At 31.2% G+C, this 21,869-nt stretch overlaps 2 protein-coding genes across 7 annotated transcripts in view; one reads left to right on the forward strand and one right to left on the reverse strand.

Annotated features, from left to right (window-relative positions):
- edar (ectodysplasin A receptor) overlaps positions 1–21,869 on the forward strand; it is a 101,265-nt gene that overhangs the window by 67,369 nt on the left and 12,027 nt on the right. The window lies entirely within an intron of this gene.
- LOC127519115 (coiled-coil domain-containing protein 138-like) lies at positions 438–21,294 on the reverse strand. Of its 6 annotated transcripts, none has more exons than XM_051906579.1 (15): positions 21,128–21,294; positions 18,746–18,791; positions 18,594–18,663; positions 18,446–18,504; positions 18,201–18,358; positions 16,842–17,000; positions 16,553–16,672; positions 14,561–14,638; positions 13,185–13,283; positions 12,590–12,742; positions 11,412–11,528; positions 10,870–11,047; positions 5,572–5,748; positions 3,239–3,377; positions 438–1,227 (listed from the first exon to the last, which is right to left on the reverse strand). In XM_051906579.1, the coding sequence occupies exons 1-15, from the start codon at positions 21,203–21,205 to the stop codon at positions 1,086–1,088; spliced, it is 1,773 nt and encodes a 590-aa protein (XP_051762539.1). In that variant the 5' UTR covers positions 21,206–21,294; the 3' UTR covers positions 438–1,085. The 6 variants fall into 6 exon arrangements, with proteins under 6 accessions (XP_051762539.1, XP_051762537.1, XP_051762538.1 ...); XM_051906577.1 differs by having other exon boundaries at positions 18,446–18,507; XM_051906578.1 differs by having other exon boundaries at positions 18,746–18,794; positions 21,128–21,290.

Here is a 21,869-nt window from a genome sequence, read left to right on the forward strand (position 1 = left end):
TCCAGCTTTGTTGTTGTTGAGCGACCGAAGCGCAAGCTGTTAAAGCTCCGCCCTCTTCTGAAAAGCGGCAGCTCATTTGCATTTAAAGGGACACACACAAAAACGGTGTGTTTTTGCTCACACCCAAATAGGGGCAAATTTGACAAGCTATAATAAATGACCTGTGGGGGATTTTGAGCTGAAACTTCACAGACACATTCTGGAGACACCAGAGACTTATATTACATCTTGTGAAAGGAGCATTATAGGTCCTCTTTAACAAACAAACAGGGTGATGCATATTTGCCGTGAGTTTATTAACCATTTCAACCAATTTGATTTTATTTAAATAATCATATTTTCAAAACACATTTATTCAAATTGCTTCAAATATGTTTATTGTGAAAACAACCAAATTAATTCAATTAAAAAGTATGAAGAAATACGGCTGGCTGTGGAATAAGCAATATTCATTGAGAGATTTACTGATGATAAATATATTAAAACACATTCAGTTTATCAGTACTATTACAGAAATCGTACTGGTTTCATTTATGCATGACCGACAAATATGCATCACATTATGTTTATTAGTTAATATTAAAATGGCATAATCCAAATGAATGGAAATTTTATTTTTAAAATATTTTTGCAGTGCACATGATCAGGCACATTCTCTCCACATCACTAACCAGAGACAAGTTTAACAGTGTTAAATGTATTAAAACATCAAATTCATTATTGCAATGTATACAAAAAAAATAAATAAAAGTGCACTGCATAGAATTTTCTTTTGTAAAACACAAAAGACGACGTTTATCAGAATGTCTGAACTGCTCTTTGCAGTGGATGATGCTCTAAAAAGCCAAAAACACCACTAAAGTATCGTAACAGGTTGTTTGGTGTGATGATCAAACCCTCGCTGATTATTATTCACTGATAATCTTCCTCTCCAGAAGTCTTTTTGGAGCTTGATGGTATAAAATCATCCAGTTCGGTGTGGAAAACTGCAGCTCAGACATTCTGCACAACACAGAAAGCATCAAGGCACAGAGGTGTGATGAATAATGACGTTGTGAGCGTGTTGTGAGTGTGTTGTGAGTGTGTTATGAGCGTGTGAGCAGGCCCAGGTTGAGCAGGATGGAGCTGAGGTTGATGTTGAGGAAGGCTTGAGAGCGGTCAGCGGTTCTGTGCATCTCCTGCAGCAACAAATGCAGCGACGACACTTCAAACAGACGCTTGTTCTTCCTGCACCCAAAAACACACACAGAATCACAGCTGAACCTCCCGATACACACATGACCTACAGCTGATCCCTCTTTAACTGGACCGACAGGAAGAAGGTTTTCCAGTGAAGTCACTGCACTCTTGAGATCTTCTGACACTGTTTAGAAAAACCAAACTAAACTAATGAGTCGCTTGTAGAAACAACCAACATGATGGCTGACTGGATCAGGGGTTTTCAATCTTTTAGATGCCACGGATCCCCAAATATGATCATCCTCGTGCGAGGGACCCCCGTCCTAAAATCTAAAAGGCAGCTATATATTCTCATGTTTAAAGATATAATGTGGAAAAATTATAAATGTGTGTAAAATATTTAGTTTCTGTTATGTTACATCATTGCATTTTCTTTTTCTACTCAGTATAGTACTGTACTGTTAGATGTGTTATTTATTTAAATCCAATTTTATTCATTTATTTTTATTAATATATTTATTTTAAATCACATTTATTTAAATCAAATGTTTTTTTATTCATTTTAATATTTTCATTCAAATGTATTAATTTATTAGTTATTTGAATAAATTGTGATTTTTTATTCATTTTTTATTTTAATCAAATGTATTTATTTAATTAGTTTCATCTTATTTTTATTTATTGTATTCAAATATATTAATTCATTAGTTATTAGAATCAAATGTGATTTATTTTAATCAATTTTACTCAAATGCATTCATTTATTTAGTTAATTGGTTTAATCTTATTGTCATTTATTATTTATTGTAATTATGTATTTGATTCAAATGTATTAATTTCTTAGTTATTTAAATCAAATGTGATTTACTGTAATCATTTTTTTTATTTTAATCAAATATACGTATTCAGTTAGTTATTTAATTGCTTTAATCTTATTCTTATTTAGTTTTTATTCAAATATTTTTTATATTTAATTTATTTTATTAAAATTTATTCATTAGTTATTTAAATCAAGTGATTTTTTTTTATCATGTTTTATTTATAATTAAATGTATTTATTTATTTAGTTAATTGGTTTAATCTTATTGTCATTTATTATTTATTGTAATTATGTATTTGATTCAAATGTATTAATTTCTTAGTTATTTAAGTCAAATGTGATTTACTGTAATCATTTTTTTATTTTAATCAAATATACATATTCAGTTAGTTATTTAATTGCTTTAGTCTTATTCTTATTTCATTTTTATTTAAATATTATTTATATTTAATTTAATGTGATTTTGTTATCATGTTTTATTTATAATTAAATGTATTTATTTATTTATTCAATTGGTTTAATCTAATTTTTTTTAATTTAAACATTTTTAATATTTATTTTTAGTTTATTTTATTAAAATTAATTTATTAGTTATTTGAATCAAAAGTAATTGATTTTTTATCATTTTTTATTTGAATCAAATGTATTTAATTAGTTTCATCTTATTTTTATTTATTACATTTTTATTTATTTTATTTTTATTGCATTCAAATATATTAATTCATTAGTTATTTGAATCAAATGTGATTTATATTAATAAAATGTATTTATTGTTTATTTGTTTTATATTTTTTAAATTTATTTTATTAAAATGTATTAAATATATGATTTATTTTAATCATTTGTATTTATAATCAAGTGTATTTATTTAGTTAATTGGTTTAACCTTGTTTTTATTTATTATTTACTATAAAAATTATTTATTTATTTGAATCAAATGTGATTTATTTTAGTCATTTTTTATTTATAATTAAATGTATTTATTTATTTAATTTATTTATTTAAATATTTTTTAATATTTATTTTATTAAATTTGTTCATTAATTTATTCATTTATAACTTATTTGAATCACATGTGATTTATTTTAATAATTTAGTTAATTAGTTAAACCTTATTTGTATTATTTATTTATTGCTACACAATTTTTCTCTGAACGTTTGTCCCTTGTGGCCTCCTGCGGGTCCCTGGATCCCAATTTGAAAGCCCTGAGTTAGAGGAGGGAAGTGCGAGAGACTAACCGGACACTGGAGAGCTTCTGGAGGAGCATGAGCATCTTCTCCATCAGCGCCGGCTCCAGACGAGGGTTACGGAGGAACAGCGAGGCGCAGCGGAAGAAATCTTCAGTGCTGCACTGATCCAGAAAAGCCGACAGCATCCCTGATGGACAGAGGAACATCAGTCTGTGATTCTCATGGGGAAAAGTGATTCTCGAGTGGATTTATGGCTTTAAATCATGTGTGTGAAACGCTGCTGTATAGTATATATCCAGTGACCAGTGCATGAAAAATGCAGAAATGTCTTGCCTTAAGAAACCAGCTACAACAAACTATGCTGGACAGATGTACAGTCTTCTGGTCATTACCACAACTTCTGCTGGCTGTTAGTTTCTGTCCGAGCTCCACTTCCGCTGTCTCTCACAGGTCTAACGCGAGTCTGTTAAAGTCTTTTGTCTGAGCTGATTTAGGAGCTGCACACGGACACATGGAGCGCATTAAAGCGGACGGCAGAGCTTCGACCAGACAACCGCAGCTGACCTCAGACGTGACCTCCCGCTCCACCCTTCACACGTTCCCATAATTATCCTCCTGTAAAGCTCCCTAATTGCCAGACCAGCTCACTGTAAAGCGCTCGGCGCTGCGCTGCACACGTCTGTTCAGCGTCACCGCGCGAGAAAGTGAAAGGCACATTCCTGGCCCGTCTCGTAAACGCGCTCGCTTTAACGACTCACGAGTGTTTCTCACCAGCTCACAGTCCGGCGGGGCTGAGAATGTGTAACGCCACATCAAAATCACATCAGTGACCTGATACGTGTACACCGCCATTACACTGATGGGAATTTAATTCAACCCATTACTGAACCACAAAGACCATGATTGAATTAAATAAAGCATGTGCTGCTTTACTGACCCACAGGATCGCTTGGGGGTCCATGGAGAAGTTTAATAAGGAATGAGATTAAACTTAATAAATAAATTTGATTAAATAATAATAAAAAAAAAAAAATAAAAAAAATCAAATATCATTATCATTTAAATAAATAAAAACAACTAAATAAAACATTATTTTTTAATTATTTAAATAATCTTAATAAAATGTTTTATTTAAATTATTTAAATAAATTCCATTTGATTTGATTTAAATATGTTTTATAAATAATAGATACAAAAATAACTAATTAAAAATATACATATAATTTAATATATATATATATAATATTTATAAATTATAAAACAAAAAATAAATTAATAATTTTAAAATAAATGAAACAAATAAATTAATTTGTTTTCAAGAAATAATAAATAAACAGTTATTTAAATAAATAAAAAATGCGTAAATGCATTTGATTAAAATAAATAAAATAAATTATTAGATTAAAACAAATGAAAACAAAATTTGATTAAATTAAAAAAATATTTAAATAAATAAATAAATTGATCAAATAAATAAATAATTAAATAATTATTTATTATAAAGATAATAAAATTAATAATTTAAATAATTTAATAAACAGACAAATTAACATTTCGTTTTCAATAAATGACAAATAAATAAACATTTATTTAAATAAATAAAAATACTTAAATACATAAATGGATTTGGTTAAAATAAATTAAAATAAACAAATACAATTTGATTTAAATAAGTAATAAATTAACACATTTTATTAAAATAAATAATTAGATTAAAACAAATAAATAAAATTGGATTAAATAAAAAAAATATATAAATAAATTAATTGATAAAATAAATAATTAAATATTTATTATAAAGATAATTAAAATAAATAATTAAAAAATAAATAGTCTGAAACAAATAAATTAACTTTGTATTCAATAAATAATAAATAAAAAAACATGTATTTAAATAAAAAAAAAAAAAATTGGATTTGATTAAAATAAATTAAAATAAATAAATTTGATTTAAATAAGTAATAAATCAATACATTTGATTAAAATAAATAATTAGATTAAAACAAATGGAATAAAAACAAAATTGGATTAAATGAAACAAAAAATATTTAAATAAGTTAATTGATTAAAAACGAACAATAAAATTAATAAAACACATCTAATAGTACAGTGAGTAAAAACACATTTATACCATTAATTTTTCACAGTATTAACTGGGTCTTTAAACATAAATATAAAAATATATAGTTGCCTCTTAAATTATAGGATGGGGGTCACATGAGGAAGATCATATTTGTGGGTCTGTGACATCTAAAAGATTAAAATCCCTTGTTTTTGGACTAAAGGATCGTCAGTGTTGTGACTCTCCTAACAGCAACAGCAGATTCACGACAGACATCACAACAGCATCTCAGTGGCGAGTAACAAGAAAGGTTCCTCACGTGACTCTGAGCTCATCTGTAGCAGGACGTCTATGGACGGAGCCAGCAGACCGGGACTGCCACCTCTCAGCAGAGCCAGAACCGCCGGCAGAGCCCGGTACTCCAGGAAGAGCGTCTGTCCTTCATCGGTCCGCACCGCACAGGACACAACGTCTACAGCCTGAGCCAGAACGTCCACTACAGGACAGAGAGAAGAAGAACAACAACATCAGAGACTGCGACATCGACACCGTTACTGAACGAAACTGAATCAACATTGAACTGACTCATATTTGATGAAGTTTGAATTGTTGATTCTGTTATTTTCCTGTTTTACTGTATTGCTTTGAAAGTTTCTACTGTATAAAGCGCTGTAGGCGACTTGAAACGATGTGCTACAAGCAAATAATAAAATACAAATGAACAGAATCATTCATATTTAGCACTGCAACTTCAAGGAATCTTTATTTACTTTTGTACGATAAAACGTATTATACTAAACTGAATCAACACTGAACTGAATTAGGCTGAATAAAGACACTGGCTAAATAAATACATTTGATTAAATAAAAAAATATATAATAAAAGTTGATTTAAATAACTATTATTAAATTATTTAAATAAATAAAAATAACCAAAAAGTTGTATTTAAATTATTTAAATAAATAAATTCAATTTGATTTAAATAAACACATTTAATTAAAATTATTTAAATAAAAACGAATTCATGTTTTATTTAAATGGTTTAAATAAATAAATTCAATTTGATTTAAGTATATAACTAAAAACATTTAATTAAAATTGTTTAGATAAATAAAAATAAATAAATACGTTTTTATTTAAATTATTTAATTAAATAAATGCAATTTGATTTAAATAACTAAACACATTTAATTACAATTATTTAAATAAATAAAAATGAATAAATACATGTTTTTATTTAAATTATTTAAATAAATTAAATTTGATTTAAATAACTAAAAACATTTAATTAAAATTATTTAAATAAACAGAAATGAATACATACTTAAATTATTTAAATAAATTCAGTTTGATTTAAATAACTAATTACAATTATTTAAATAAACAAAAACAAATACTTTTTTACTTCAATAGATTCAATTTGATTTAAATAAGTAATAAATTTTATTAAAATAAATAGATTGAAACAAGCAATAAATGTTTTTCTTTAAATTTAAATAAATAAATGCAATTTGATTTAAATAACACATTTAATTAAAATTATTTAAATAAAAATGAATACATGTTTTATTTAAATGGTTTAAATAAATAAATTCAATTTGATTTAAGTATATAACTAAAAACATTTAATTAAAATTGTTTAGATAAATAAAAATAAATAAATACGTTTTTATTTAAATTATTTAATTAAATAAATGCAATTTGATTTAAATAACTAAACACATTTAATTACAATTATTTAAATAAATAAAAATGAATAAATACATGTTTTTATTTAAATTATTTAAATAAATTAAATTTGATTTAAATAACTAAAAACATTTAATTAAAATTATTTAAATAAACAGAAATGAATACATACTTAAATTATTTAAATAAATTCAGTTTGATTTAAATAACTAATTACAATTATTTAAATAAACAAAAACAAATACTTTTTTACTTCAATAGATTCAATTTGATTTAAATAAGTAATACATTTTATTAAAATAAATAGATTGAAACAAGCAATAAATATGTTTTTATTTAAATTTAAATAAATAAATGCAATTTGATTTTATTTGATTTACATAACTAAACACATTTAATTAAAATTATTTAAATAAATAAAAATGAATAAATACATGTTTTATTTAAACTGAAAACATTTAATTAAAATTGTTTAAATAAAAATAAATAAATGAATACGTTTTTATTTAAATTTAAATAAATAAATGCAATTTGATTTAAATAACTAAACACATTTAATTACAATTATTTAAATAAATAAAAATGAATAAATACATGTTTTTATTTAAATTATTTAACTAAATAAATTAAATTTGATTTAAATAAATAACTAAACACATTTAATTACAATTATTTAAATAAACAGAAATGAATACATACTTAAATTATTTAAATAAATTCAGTTTGATTTAAATAACTAATTACAATTATTTAAATAAGCAAAAACATACGTTTTTACTTCAATAGATTCAATTTGATTTAAATAAGTAATAAATTTATTAAAATAAATAGATTAAAACAAGCAAATGAACAAAATTTAATTTCAATAAATAACTAAATAAACATTTGATTTAAATAAATAAATAAATAAATACTTAAGTTTAAAATTGTCTTTTTAGAGCTGCTTTACAGCAGAATTTGAATTCATCCGATATTTTGATGAAGTTTGTATCATTGATTCTGTTATTTGATGTTTATTACTGTGAAGCTGCTTTGAATCAATTTCTACTGTAGAAATAAAGCTGACTTGACTTGATTTGACTTGTTCGCCACTTCATGTTCAATGACCTGAAGCTGATGAAACCCGCGAAAAATATTATCATGTTACAAGAATGAAGTAAACCCAAACTGCTAAACGAGTGCAGGAGTCAGTGAAGGAGTGTGTGTTGTTCTCAGTGTGACGACAGCTCTGCTCAGCTTCACTCGCAGCACAACAAACTCGTCATGAGTGTTAAAGAGCCCAGAAACCACATGTGTGCAGAGCCGTGAGACACAGATGACATACACTCATCCTCACTCAGGCAGAAAAACAACTACTCCATCACGCACGTCTCCGTCACACTCACAGATTCCTGAAGGATTACTGGATGAGGATTTCTAAATTAATAACTAACAATAGTGGATTGATGATTCATGTAATGCAGGGATTCGGCAGGTTTTATGAAGGTAAAAAGACCAAGTAAAGAAAATTGAAGGGAACACAACATGTCAATGTGTTCTCTAAATGTAAATGTCAAGGGAGAAACACAATGAGTTTGAAAATACAACGTCCAACGTACATTTACTGGAGGTGCAAAATGACTTAACAAGACTTAAGATGATGTAAATCTTGTTTTCAGTGAGTTTATGCTGAAAACAAGAACAAATATCTGCCAATGGAGTCAGAAAAATCCACTGAATTCAAAGGAAAATGTTTTTTGTACCCCACTGACTTGTTTTAAGACCTTAATTTATGGAAGAGTGAATTAAGACCCGCAGAAACCCTGTAATAGAGATCAGACTAATGTTATTGAGATGTTTTAGACATCAATGCAGCTCGAGCAATTTATACTGACTAAAGGAATGTTCATTACTTCAACATGTTATTGATTTCCATGAAGTATCTCCAGGTTTTCCATGACTTTCTGTGTCAGGAATAAACTATTTATTAATGGGAAACTGACTTTCTGTGGCTTTTTAAGCATATAAAAGCAAAGCAGATAAAGTATGAGATGAACCGCAGATGCGTGTACAACACTGCCACCTGCTGCAGATACCGTGAAAGAGCAGAATGTGAGCAGAGACATGCACAGAATGATCCTAAATGTGAACGTACAATTCCTGCATGAATCATTTATAAAACGTCCATACACAAAAAAGTCCACTTCATAAATTGTAGTTCATCTTAAATTCTAGCTTAAATTAAGAAAAAGGTTTTTTTATATATATATTTTAAATTGTTTTATATATGAAATATATATATTTATAAAACGTTTAGTTCCTGTCCTTGATTCTGATTCACGATAAAATATATGACCGCTTCACCCAACGGTTCTGTGTATCACTACACAACACCTTTAGCAGCCACTCTTAGCAACGTAAACTGTTTGTTCTCAATTGATATTGTTCATTGAAGCTTACTGTATTATGTAGAAGAGTGTTGTGAGAAAGAGATCGAGTGAGTGAGTTTATTCAGATTTAGCATTTTCCTTCAGGTCAGTCCTGTGTTCATAATAAAAAATCTGTTTAAATGTCCGATGTATTATCTTGTCCTTTTAACATTTAAGGGGTTTTCCCATGACTGACAGCGCTAGTCAAAGCATTTGTCAGTTGCTTCTTGCTCCGTTTTCAAAACAGTTCACTCTTTTCAATGTAAAAGTCTTCGCTACTGACTGACACACTCATAAAGAGAGTCTTTACCGCCATCTAATGGCGTAATAATGTAACTTCTGTTGCTGTTCACGGTCAGGGACTATTTTTTCCGGCGGAAGGAAGGCTTTTAGTGACAGTTTACTTCATGAAAGTTGCATTGATACATATTTTTGGCTTTAATGTTTGTATTGTGTGGTAATCATTTTATAAAAGCAATAAGGTACTCGAGGCTAGTGCTGTATCGTGAATAAGTCACACTCCGCTTCACGTCGTGCCTAACAACGCCCTTCAGCCGTGACGTATTCACGATACAGCACAGCCTCGAGTACCTTATTGCTTACATATATCTAAAATTTATATTTTAATATGTACATACATATATATATATATTCAGTAGTGGCCAAAAGTGATGTCCAGCCTAGAAAAAATTGACATATTCACCCTTTATTCAAATATTATTAAAAAATTGCATAGTTGTGCTTGGAGTCGATTGTTTTATTTGTGATAATAACGCAATGAAAATGACTAATTGTGCCTGAAATCATTTTTATCCAGACTGTCATACAAAGAAATTATGAACACATGCAAAAACAATGAAATATTAATAACTGATTATGTTGGTCAATGTTCGCTTTTTCCTGTCAGCTTTTTGTTTTTGTTCTGCATAGTAAAATAAAACCTGCAGCTGTAGTTTGACTTTTTTCCCCAAATAATTTTGCCATATAAATACCTTAACCAAGTTTAGTGTTTTGTTATTCTCTCATATTTTAAATATTTAAAAAAATATCAAATATTTCTCTCATGTTTTGATGGTTTAATTGAACTTGTAGGCTCATTACAAACAAATATCCCCTTCGGACATCACTTTCGGCCACTACTGTGTGTATATATACACATGTAATAATCACAAAGCAGTTGCTCATTTGCACATGTAATGATATTAATGCATATAGTGATTGTCTATTTATCTTAACATTGTAATAAACAATGTTCTGATATATAAGCACAAAAAGACAACTTTTGATTTTAATAATGTATTACTAAATGTTGAAAGTAACATTAACTAAGATTAATAACTGCTTTAGAAGTATTTTTTATTGCAACTAATGCAAGTTAACTAAAGCTAACAAATGAAACCTTACTGTAAAGTGTAAACAGAAAACTGATCTTTTTGCACAATATGAAAACTACAGATACTGCATGATAATTACGAGTGATTCTTGACCATTAGACTCATTTCACGACAAAATAACACACATTTGCCCAGACATGGATGACCTTGACTGATGGTTTTGATGACGATGAGGCTGCACAGGAAGCGCGTGTGGAGACAGGAGCTCTTAAACAGCGGACAGGCCCGCGGGCGAGCCGGGTCACATGATCCACGAGACACCTCCTCACCCAGCCTCCTCAGCGTGGAGGTCAGGACAGTGTGCTGGAAGAGAGAGACAGAGATGTGGCATGAAAACACACGCTACTGCCTGAATGAAATAAAACAGCTAGCAAATTAGGAAACGTGTGCATTTTTTGCGCCAAACTTCAGACAAAGCTAGTTCTTAAAGTGTAAAACTTGTGATTTAAGCAGCTTCCTTCGAACTAAAGCATATGGAAACACACTGAACTATGAGAGATGAAGATGATGATGAGCGTCTCCTGCTGCAGATTGCTGAGCTCTTAAAAAATAATGTCATAATGTGCAGCTAGGCACAATTATGAATAAGAGATCCCATTCATTTGGCCATTTGTTGCTAATGTAAGATGCTATGGTACTGAGATGAGACGCGGGGTGTGTCTGGTACCTGTGAGCTGCGCTCCAGAAGCAGCAGGCAGCAGTAGACGCAGCGCAGCAGAGACAGCAGCAGTGACGGCTCCATCGCAGGGGTCTGATGAAGCTGCTCCACCAGCACAGGCAACGCCTGACAACACAACATGAGAATGATGACAGCCGCTTCAAAACATAACAAAATCATAACATAGACCTTCATTCATCTTCTAACACAAATTAAGATATTTTTGATCAAATCCAATGGCTCAGTGAGGCCTCCATTGCCAGCAAGATAATTAACACTTTCAATGCCAAGAAAGCTACTAAAAACATATTTAAAACAGATCATGTGACTATAGTGGTTTAACCTTAATATTATAAAGTGACGAGAATACTTTTTGTGCGGCAAAAAAACAAAATAACGACTTTATTCAACAATATCTAGTGATGGGCGATTTCAAAACACTGCTTCATGAAGCTTTACGAATCTTTTGTTTGGAATCAGTGGTTCGGAGCAGGAAAGTCATGTGATTTCAGTAAACGAGGCTTTGTTACGTTATAAGTGTTTCGAAATTTCAATGGTTCACCACTGGGGGGCGTGACTTTGGCAGTTTGATACACACTCCGAACCACTGATTCGAAACAAAAGATTCGTGAAGCTTCATGAAGCAGTGTTTTGAAATCGGCCATCACTAGATATTGTTGAATAAAGTCGTTATTTTGTTTTTTTGCGCACAAAAAATATTCTCGTCGCTTCATAACATTAAGGTTGAACCACTGTAGTCACATGAACTGTTTTAAATATGTCTTTAGTAGCTTTCTGGGCATTGAAAGTGTTAATTATCTTGCTGTCAATGGAGGCCTCACTGAGCCATCAGATTTTATCAAAAATATCTTAATTTGTGTTCTGAAGATGAACGAAGGTCTTACGGGTGTGAAATGACATGAGGGTGAGTAATTAATGACAGAAATTTCATTTTTGGGTGAACTAACCCTTTAAGATTAATAAATCCTGTAGTATTGTTCATTGTTAGTTCATTTTAACTAATGTCGCTAATACATTTTAACAAATGAAACCTTATTGTAAAGTGTTACAGATTCATTTCCATTATGCAAAAAAGAAAACTGTGAAATGTGATCGGGACAAATTTTCTTGAAGTCTTTTAACAGCAAAGCTCAGTGTAAGTTTGTAATAAAACACGTCAGACGAACCTTGGCGCATCTCTCATGCAGTGAAGGGCGCAGTGTGGCGTATGGCTCGGGGCCGGTGAGGTTCGACCCGTCTCTGACCTCTACCAGCTGACCGTCCACGACCCAATCCAACAGAAGCGCCAGCAGCTTCACTGAGGGGCCGTGAACGCCGGCCTGATGTCAGACACACAAAACAACAACCCAGCTAACAAAAATATGATTAAGTTATGGAAATGTTATTTCTGAATGTTCTCATCTAGTTTTTTTTAAATGTTTTAAAAATGTTTTCTTGTTTAAGCGAAGGTTAGCAAAAACATACGTTTCATTTTATAATTTTACAAACATTATGGGAACATTAGGTTTTGAATATTGTCGATGTCTTGCTCTGTATTTGCCCATGTGACGTCACAGATCCTGCAATATCAAAGCCAACCGTTTTTGGAGCTTGATTAAATAAATGGAGGAGGATGTTTTAAGCTCTGAAACTTGCAGGATGTTTTAATGGTACAAAGACTACAAAGATCAAGGCAAATTTACGCTGCGTCACACACTCATTAAATCAAACCCATGACGGTGAACTGAGAACAGACACGTCGATGGCTTGTGTTTGATTTACCTTGCCTGCTGCTTTATTTGATGGAGGATTTTCTGGTTTGCAGGCTTTGGGAACGGCAGGTTCTCGGCCCCGGTGTGTCATGAAGGACTCGTACTTTCTCTGTGAAAACAAAAACACAGGTTTATATTAGCGATGCATGAGCTCAAAGCTTCACCAAACACAGAGAAATGTGCCAGAGAAGAGAAGGAAGTTTAATTGTTCTAAATATATATATTCACTACCGGTCAAAGGTTTGGAATCATTAAGATGTTTAAAAGTTTTTGAAAGAAGTCTCTTCTGCTCACCAAGGCTGCATTTATTTGATCAAAAATACAGCAAAATTTGTGAAATATTATGACAATGTAAATCAGCTGTTTTCTATGTGAATATATAGTAAAGTGTAATTTATTCCTGTGATCAAAGCTGAATTTTCAGCATCATTACTCCAGTCTTCAGTGTCACATGATCCTTCAGAAATCATTCTAATATGATGATTTGCTGCTCAAGAAACATTTATGATTATTATCAATGTTGAAAACAGTTCAATTTTTTGTGGAAATTGTGATAATTTGTTATTTTCAGGATTTTTTTGATGAATAGAAAGTTCAAAAGAACAGCATTTATTTTAAGTCCTCCTGTAGTCAATAATTTTATCCATTAAAACTCATCTTTGATCACCAAGATGACATATTTAAAAAAATTTTCCTGTGAAAAAAAAGTTCTTTATGCCTTAAAATAGCTTAAATGTAACTCTACATTTAATATATGCGGATCTATGAATATGCTAATTAGCCCCGCCTCCACTCACTTGCATGAGCTCAGAGATCCACTCGGTCAACTTACTTAAACGCTGCACAATGGTATCGCTTTTTACAACATCGGACACATAACTGTAATTAATATGATTAGCCTTTTGCTTGACTATGTTATATATATACAGCTAATAATGTGTCATAGTTAATGATATGCTAAAGCCTGCCAGCACATTGATTTGATTGGTTACAAGGTAGTTTGTGACATAAGAAACATTAACAATTACAAACCGCATTTTTGAGACTGTCTTTGGTTTACTGTAGTTTTAAGGAGAAAATACTCAGCAATGGTGTTGGCTTATTAATTTGCACATGGTTTGTCTTAAAGCATATTAAAAACACCACATAGACATATAAACAACATTTTCACCACAGGGGGACTTTAAAACAGAAATCTTTCGTAACATTATAAATGTTTTACTGTCATTTTTGATCAATTTAATGTGCTCTTGGTCAATAAAAATATGAATTATTTACCCTAAACTTTTGAATGGTAGTGTATCATAGTTTCCACAAAAATATGAAGCAGCAAAAACTGTCTTCAACATTAATAATCATAAAAACGTGCAAGCGCTTGTCACGTACCTGCAGGTTCTCCAGCCGAGCTTGAACTTTCCGTGACTGACATTCCAACTTCCTGTTCTGCTCACTGACCTCATTAAGCTGCACAAACAAACTCTTGTTACTCATCATGAGAGACAGAAACGAACACACGTGCAGCACAGACACTGCTGAGCGCTATATACAGTATTTACAGTGAGATGACGACAGACACCTGATTTATCTCACACTACAAAAGATTTATAATGTTACAAAAGATATATATACAGGGTTCCCACTCTAAGCCAAATGTCAAATTCCCTGACTTTTCCCTGACTAAAATCTGAATTTCCATGACCTATAATGAACGGAAAAACAGGCCGCTGTTGTTCTGAACACTGAGCAGACAAAAATCAGCCTCAGACAGTATTTTAAATCCATCCATTTGCAAGCTTTATTTACTTGTTCACAGATGTTTTTAGTACAAAACTAAGTTAAACACTCATACACACTACTTTTTTTTGCGCTTTTACCCATTAAATGCACTGATATGTTTCTGTACTATTTCTATAGAAATTAATTTACAGTTTTTATTCTTTCAGGAGTTAAACGCTTTAGAGGATTTTCTGTTTGTCATCAAGTTCATCATTCAGTCTTTTGATTTCTTCACATTTAGTTTTTCAGACCGTCTTAGACTGTTTGACACTAGGCTATTTCTGTAAATGGTTATGATTATTTAAGTCTGAAATAAATAATTAATAATTAAGTCCCATAATATTTTTCCTTCAGAAGTAATGTTGGTAGTTTATCCAATGTGCATTTATTAATTTATTCATATTTATTCATTCTACCATGGTGAATAAACGAAGTTAACGGCTACGCATGACCAATTTGAAAATTCTGTGCGGCTGCCACTAGGGGGCGAAATGCGACAATCGTGCAGTGAAAAGGCGGCTTACTGTGTCCTTTTTTTTAGCTTACCGTGTCCTAACCAGACTTGACAAAGTTACAAGATGACAAAATCAATCATAAATCACAGCCAATCATAACAGTGTGTGGGCGGGCTCTGTTCACAGCTAAACACGAAAACCAAACAAAATTAAACCATAAAACATTATTCAAAATACATAATCAGGGACTGATACAATCTTTATCAAAATAATAATAATAAAAATAAATCCCAGATGTCATGTTTCCAGTCTGTGTTTCCCTGTCTTGTGTGAGGACTTTTGTTATTTCCTGTCTTGTGCCATGTTTTGTAGTTCTTTGTAGTTTTTCATGTTGATTAGTTTCTCCAGGTGTTTTCTATTGGCCACTCCCCCTTGTTACCTTGTTTAGCTTGTTTCCCTGTTTGTATATATATAGCCCTTGTGTTTCTCTTTCGCTTTTGTCAGTTGTTGATGGTGTTCATGTGTTCGGTCGGGGGTTTTTGGAAAGTCTTGTCTTCTTTGCGTCTTCTAGATTTCTGCTGTCATCCTCATGTGGACTATTTGCCTGTTTCACAGTCTGGAGTATCTGTTGTTTGACAATTTATTAAATCTGTGTGTGCACTTGGATTCACCCTGGCCTCATCCTTACCCATCCGTTACACCAGAAATATAGAAACCATTTCAAAAATAGAGTAATTTGTCGTGTCGCGGCTGGTTAGGACAGTCTTTGAAGTGGTCATTTTGTAGCCAAAGCTCTTGAAATGTACATTTTCCTGGCATGTTCGCCTTAGTTAACAGGTACAGGTGACTGCGTTTGACTTAAGTTGACGAGCGGGAAGGGAATAAAATGCCGCTGAAAAATTGCCTAACCATAACAATACGCAAAACACGTGAAACAACGCAATAAAAAAAAATGTGCTATAGAAAAATTACATTTTGATAAATGGAAACTAAAATTTAAAGAGACAAACAAAAATCCCTGATATTCCATGACTTGGACAAAAATACAGAATTCCCTGACTTTCAATGTCTGAAATAGACCTTTTAAAATTCCATGATATTCCAGAAATTCCATGACCCGTGGGAACCCTGTATTTGTTTTACACACCTGTTTCTTCATAGAATCATTTAATTCCTTCATGGAATCAAAACTGGACTTCATCCTCTTGTTCTCTTTGGTCTTGTGCTTCAGAGCAGCTTCCAGCTCATTTGTCTCTTGCTGATATTTCTGTAAAATTTCCCAAACATATTTGGAATTAGTCTCATATTTGATGAACTTTGCATCACTGATTCTGTTATTAGTTACAGAATATTACTGTGAAGCTGCACTGAAACGATCTGTATTGTATTAAGCGCCATAGAAATAAATGTTGCTTGACATGACTGTGATGTGAGACCTGCTGCAGCGACTGGACGCGTCTGAGCACTTCCTCCTCCACTGCTTTGAGTCTGTGAACGCTGCGCTGGTGCTGCAGTAGTGTGTTTTCTCTCTGCTGGAGCTCACGCTCGCGCTCACACAGTTCTGCCGCCCACACCTGCTGACTGAGCCGCTCCGCCTCAACACACACACACACACACAATAACCATTAACAATATGATAACTAGAGGCTGATAATCAAGTGATATTTTTAACCAATATGCAGAGTTTTGTACTGGATATTTAAAGGGTTAGTTCACCCAAAAATGAAAATAATGTCATTAATTACTCACCCTCATGCCGTTTTACACCCGTAAGACCTTCGTTAATCTTCAGAACACAAATTAAGATATTTTAATGAAATACGATGGCTCAGTGAGGCCTACATCGCCAGCAATGACATTTCCTCTCTCAAGATCCATTAATGTACTAAAAACATATTTAAATCAGTTCATGTGAGTACAGTGGTTCAATATTAATATTATAAAGTGACGAGAATATTTTTGGTGCGCCAAAAAAACAAAATAACAACTTAAATAGTGATGGCCGATTTCAAAACACTGCTTCATGAAGCTTCGGAGCGTTATGAATCAGCGTATCGAATCGTGATTCGGATCGCGTGTCAAACCGCCAAACTGCTGAAATCACGTGACTTTGGCGCTCCGAACCGCTGATTCAACACAAAAGATTCATAACGCTCCGAAGCTTCATGAAGCAGTGTTTTGAAATCGGCCATCACTATATAAGTCGTCATTTTGTTTTTTTTTTGGCGCACCAAAAATATTCTCGTCGCTTTATAATATTAATATTGAACCACTGTACTCACATGAACTGATTTAAATATGTTTTTAGTACATTAATGGATCTTGAGAGAGGAAATGTCATTAACGAAAGTCTTACGGGTGTGGAACGGCATGAGGGTCAGTAATAAATGACATTATTTTCATTATTTTCAAACACGTCATCTTTTAAGCTTGACAGTGAGACAAAACACAAAGTTATTGTTTTTTAATAAGTCATTTATTTTAGCTGAAGTTTCAGCATTTTGTTGTGTGTTTTTGTCATTTTTATTATTATTATGTCTTTTTTTAAAAATATGCCTATATATTTGATATTAATTTTTATTTCAGTTTTCAGTATTAGCTATTTTAATACATCAGTTTAAACTAAATAAAATTAGAAACGCTGCACTGGCAACTAGGTTAAGTTTCTTTTTTCTTTATTTCAATTATTTTATTTCAAGTAACATTTTTATAAGGGTTTAGTTAATTATAATAACCCAGATTGACACACAGGTCATTTCACACTTCTTCTACATGCAGATATGAGTGAACATTACCTGCAGCTTCTCATAAATGTGCAGCATCTCTTGATACACGTGAACGGCTGCCGCTGCGCCGCTGCTCGGGCTCTGGGTTTCTTCCATGACGTCCTTCCCTCTGACGTTCAACACAGAGGAACTTGATGAACGGGCCAGATTTGATGGCAAGGTCACATCTGGAAAAGCACAAATGAGCATGATTCAGTATTAGATAACGATGACTCTCTGAGCTCCGTCAGATTTGATTCTTTATGCCGTGTGACCTGTCTCTGTGCATAATACGTTCGTTTCTTCAGGAGAATCATCTTCAGCACTGTCAGGTCTCCTGGAACATAAGAAGACAGGTAAATTCATTGCAATAATAATAATAATAATAATAATAATTCAAGCAGATCATATTTGACCCCTGACCTTCGAGACCTGTAGATCTCTCTGAGGGCTTTCTTATAATCTCTCATCTCTCTGCGCGTCTGACTCCTCACTGTACAATCACACATGAAACACACACTGCTGAGGGATTCAACGGGTAAGATGTGTGAGATCCACTTCATCATTACACTCACCTCCACCTCCATCATCAGCTGACGGCAGTGCAAATGTGTCTGGAACCTGCTGAGACACGTTAGTTTGGGTTATTTTTAAGATAATAACAATAATAGAGGAATAATAATCAAGGATCCTAATGAGAAAAACTATAACACAAAGTTCCTAATAACACTATCACGACTCTCAACAGAACAAAACACTCATTTAAGGATTGTAAACTTTAATATCTCATTTGTATGGAAGCCCATTTCTGCCAAATTAGGAAAAAAAAACATGCTTTTGTAAATCATAATTAATTATGACATAAAAAGTTGATATGACATACTAAGACCAAGTCATATTTATGAGATGAAAAGTCATAATTATGACATAAAAAGAGTTATTCATTAAAAAGTCATGCAAAAAAGTCGAAATTGACAAGTCATAATTATGACATAAAAAGTTGAAATTATGACATACTAAGTAATTTATGAGATGAAAATCAAAAGTATGACTTAAAAAGTCATATTTATAACATAAGTCCAAATTATAACTTGAAAAGTCATAATTAAGCAAAAAAGTAGAAATTATGACATACTAAGTCATATTTATGAAATAAAGTCGTAATTATGACGAAAAAAGTAAATTATGATTATGGGAAAAAGTCATAATTATGATGTAAAAATCTATATTATAACTTAAGAAGACATAATTATAACATAAAAGCAGACATTTTCATATATTAAGGGGAGACACTACAGGCAAAAACACTTTTTTCAGGCACCTGTCAATTTTGAGATTTTGCACTTTTTGGCTTTTCATAAAGTGTTTTTTCAGACTGGTGGAAAGAAAACATCCAAAATACATTTTTAAGTGTATATCTTATAGCACTTTATCTATTTGCATCTATAGATTTCAATTACAGTAAATATCTTTAAAGGCCGTTTTCTCAAAATAAGTTTTTTCTCCTGCTCTGCGTCAGAAATCTCCACTTCAGCAGAACTTATATACACCAAACTTAACAGTTTTATTCCTATCTATATTCTGAAGGCTTTTACAGATGGATTTGTTGATATATCATTCCTATCCTGAGTTATAGGTCCTTTTACTCAAAAAAACATGGCGAAAATAGATTTTTTAAGGCTATTGTCAGTATTCTCTAATTTACTAAAGCACAAAATAAGATATCCAGAATCCCCTCTGTAAAAGCCCTTTCATCTAATATGTCAACAAATAGAACCAAGAATTTTAATCCTGGACCTTTCCAATTTCCAGATTTTGTTTTTGGAAATGTATGCAAATTAGCATATATTTAAGTATATAAGGCCTCATTTGCATATTAAAACATAAATTTATTCAAAACTTGTAATATATTTTTTTCTTATGTTTATGCCAGTAATAAACTGGAGAAGTTTCACAGTGATATCTTCTAATTAAAAAAAAAAAATCCCTATTCACCTGTAGTGTCTCGCCTTAAGTCGAAACTTTGACAAAATATCTCATAATTTGGACTTAATTATGATGTAAAAAGATAAAAATTACGACTTGTGCCTTGATAATTCTCATGACTTATGCTATAAGTATATCATAATTTTGATTTTTTTTTGTCAGTTATGACGTAAAAGTCAAAATTAAAACGTAAAAAGTCATAATTATGCAAAAAAAGTAGAAATTATGAAATTCAAAGTCATATTTATTAAATAAAGTTGTAATTATGACGAAAAAAGTAAATTATGATTATGGGAAAAAGTCATAATTATGATGTAAAAATCTAAATTATAACTTAAGTCATAATTATTACATAAAAGCAGACCTTTTCATATATTAAGTCTAAACTTTGACAAATCATCTCATAATTTGGACTTAATTATGATGTAAAAAGATAAAAATTACGACTTGTGTCTTGATAATTGTCATGACTTATGCTATAAGTATATCATAATTTTGATTTTCTTTGTCAGTTATGATGTAAAAGTCAAAATTAAAACGTAAAAAGTCATAATTATGCAAAAAAAAAGTAGAAATTATGAAATTCAAAGTCGTATTTATGAAATAAAGTCGTAATTATGACGAAAAAAGTAAAAAATGATTACTTAAGTCATAATTATGACATAAAAGTCGACATTATGACCTACTGAGTCGAAATTTTTTACAAAAATTTAAATAAAAAGTCATTATTTTAAGTTTTATCTCATAATTTGAACTTTATGTCGTATGACGTAAAAAGTCAAAATTATGACTTATGCCATAAGTATGTCATGACTGACTTTTTTTATGTCATAATTATGATTTACCAGAGCTTCTCCTGATCTGTGATGTGATTCGCTGTTCTGTCAACACAAGCTGATATAAACACACACAACATCCAACAGAAAGTGAATTCTGAGCGAATACACGCTTTTTTATTCACTGGATCTCACCTGATTTCGCCTCTGCAAATATTTCTGTTTTAATAATTCGATTCTTTCATCGAGATCAGAATCAGATTCGTTACTCATGTTCTTTCAAAACAGCCGCCGCTCGTCTCCAAAAACACTCACAGCAGTCACCGGAAGTGAACGCGCCACACAGAGTCAAAATAAAAGTCACGAGTTCCTGTTCGTGTATTTACACAACGACCCTAAAAATTTAGTAAACTATGATTTCATTATGATTTGATATATATATTCTGAATAACAACCTTGATACACACACACAAAAAAAAAAAACAGTAAATGTGTTTATAAACTTATTTATTCAAAGATTACATCATCTCGTTTCTCCAGACGCATATTCTGAAATAACCCAAGACCTTTACATATATGGAACAAAAATAAATTTGTCATTGTGCAAATGATTTCAACAAGTTTTTTTTTTTTTCAAATAGTAGTGTTGTTTACATTCAAACTGAGAAAAAAAAAAAAAAAAAAACATAGAAAAAAACATTTTTAATGGCTTGATCGTGTCAAAGCTCTCATCTCCAAACATCTATATATCATTGTTCTAACATTAATATTCTTTCAGTGTGACCTCTGTCACAGGTTATTACCAGCTTTACTTTTTCAATGGTTGCATGGACTCTGACATGTGACTTTGACAGTCTGTAAAGGTTTGTGTGAAGGAAACAGCCAGTTCTGGAGTCTTAAACTTGACAGCAATCCGCCGTAACACAGCATCTCCCTC

The sequence above is a fragment of the Ctenopharyngodon idella genome, chromosome 9 (assembly GCF_019924925.1).
Source record: "Ctenopharyngodon idella isolate HZGC_01 chromosome 9, HZGC01, whole genome shotgun sequence".
Taxonomy (NCBI): Eukaryota; Metazoa; Chordata; class Actinopteri; order Cypriniformes; family Xenocyprididae; genus Ctenopharyngodon; species Ctenopharyngodon idella.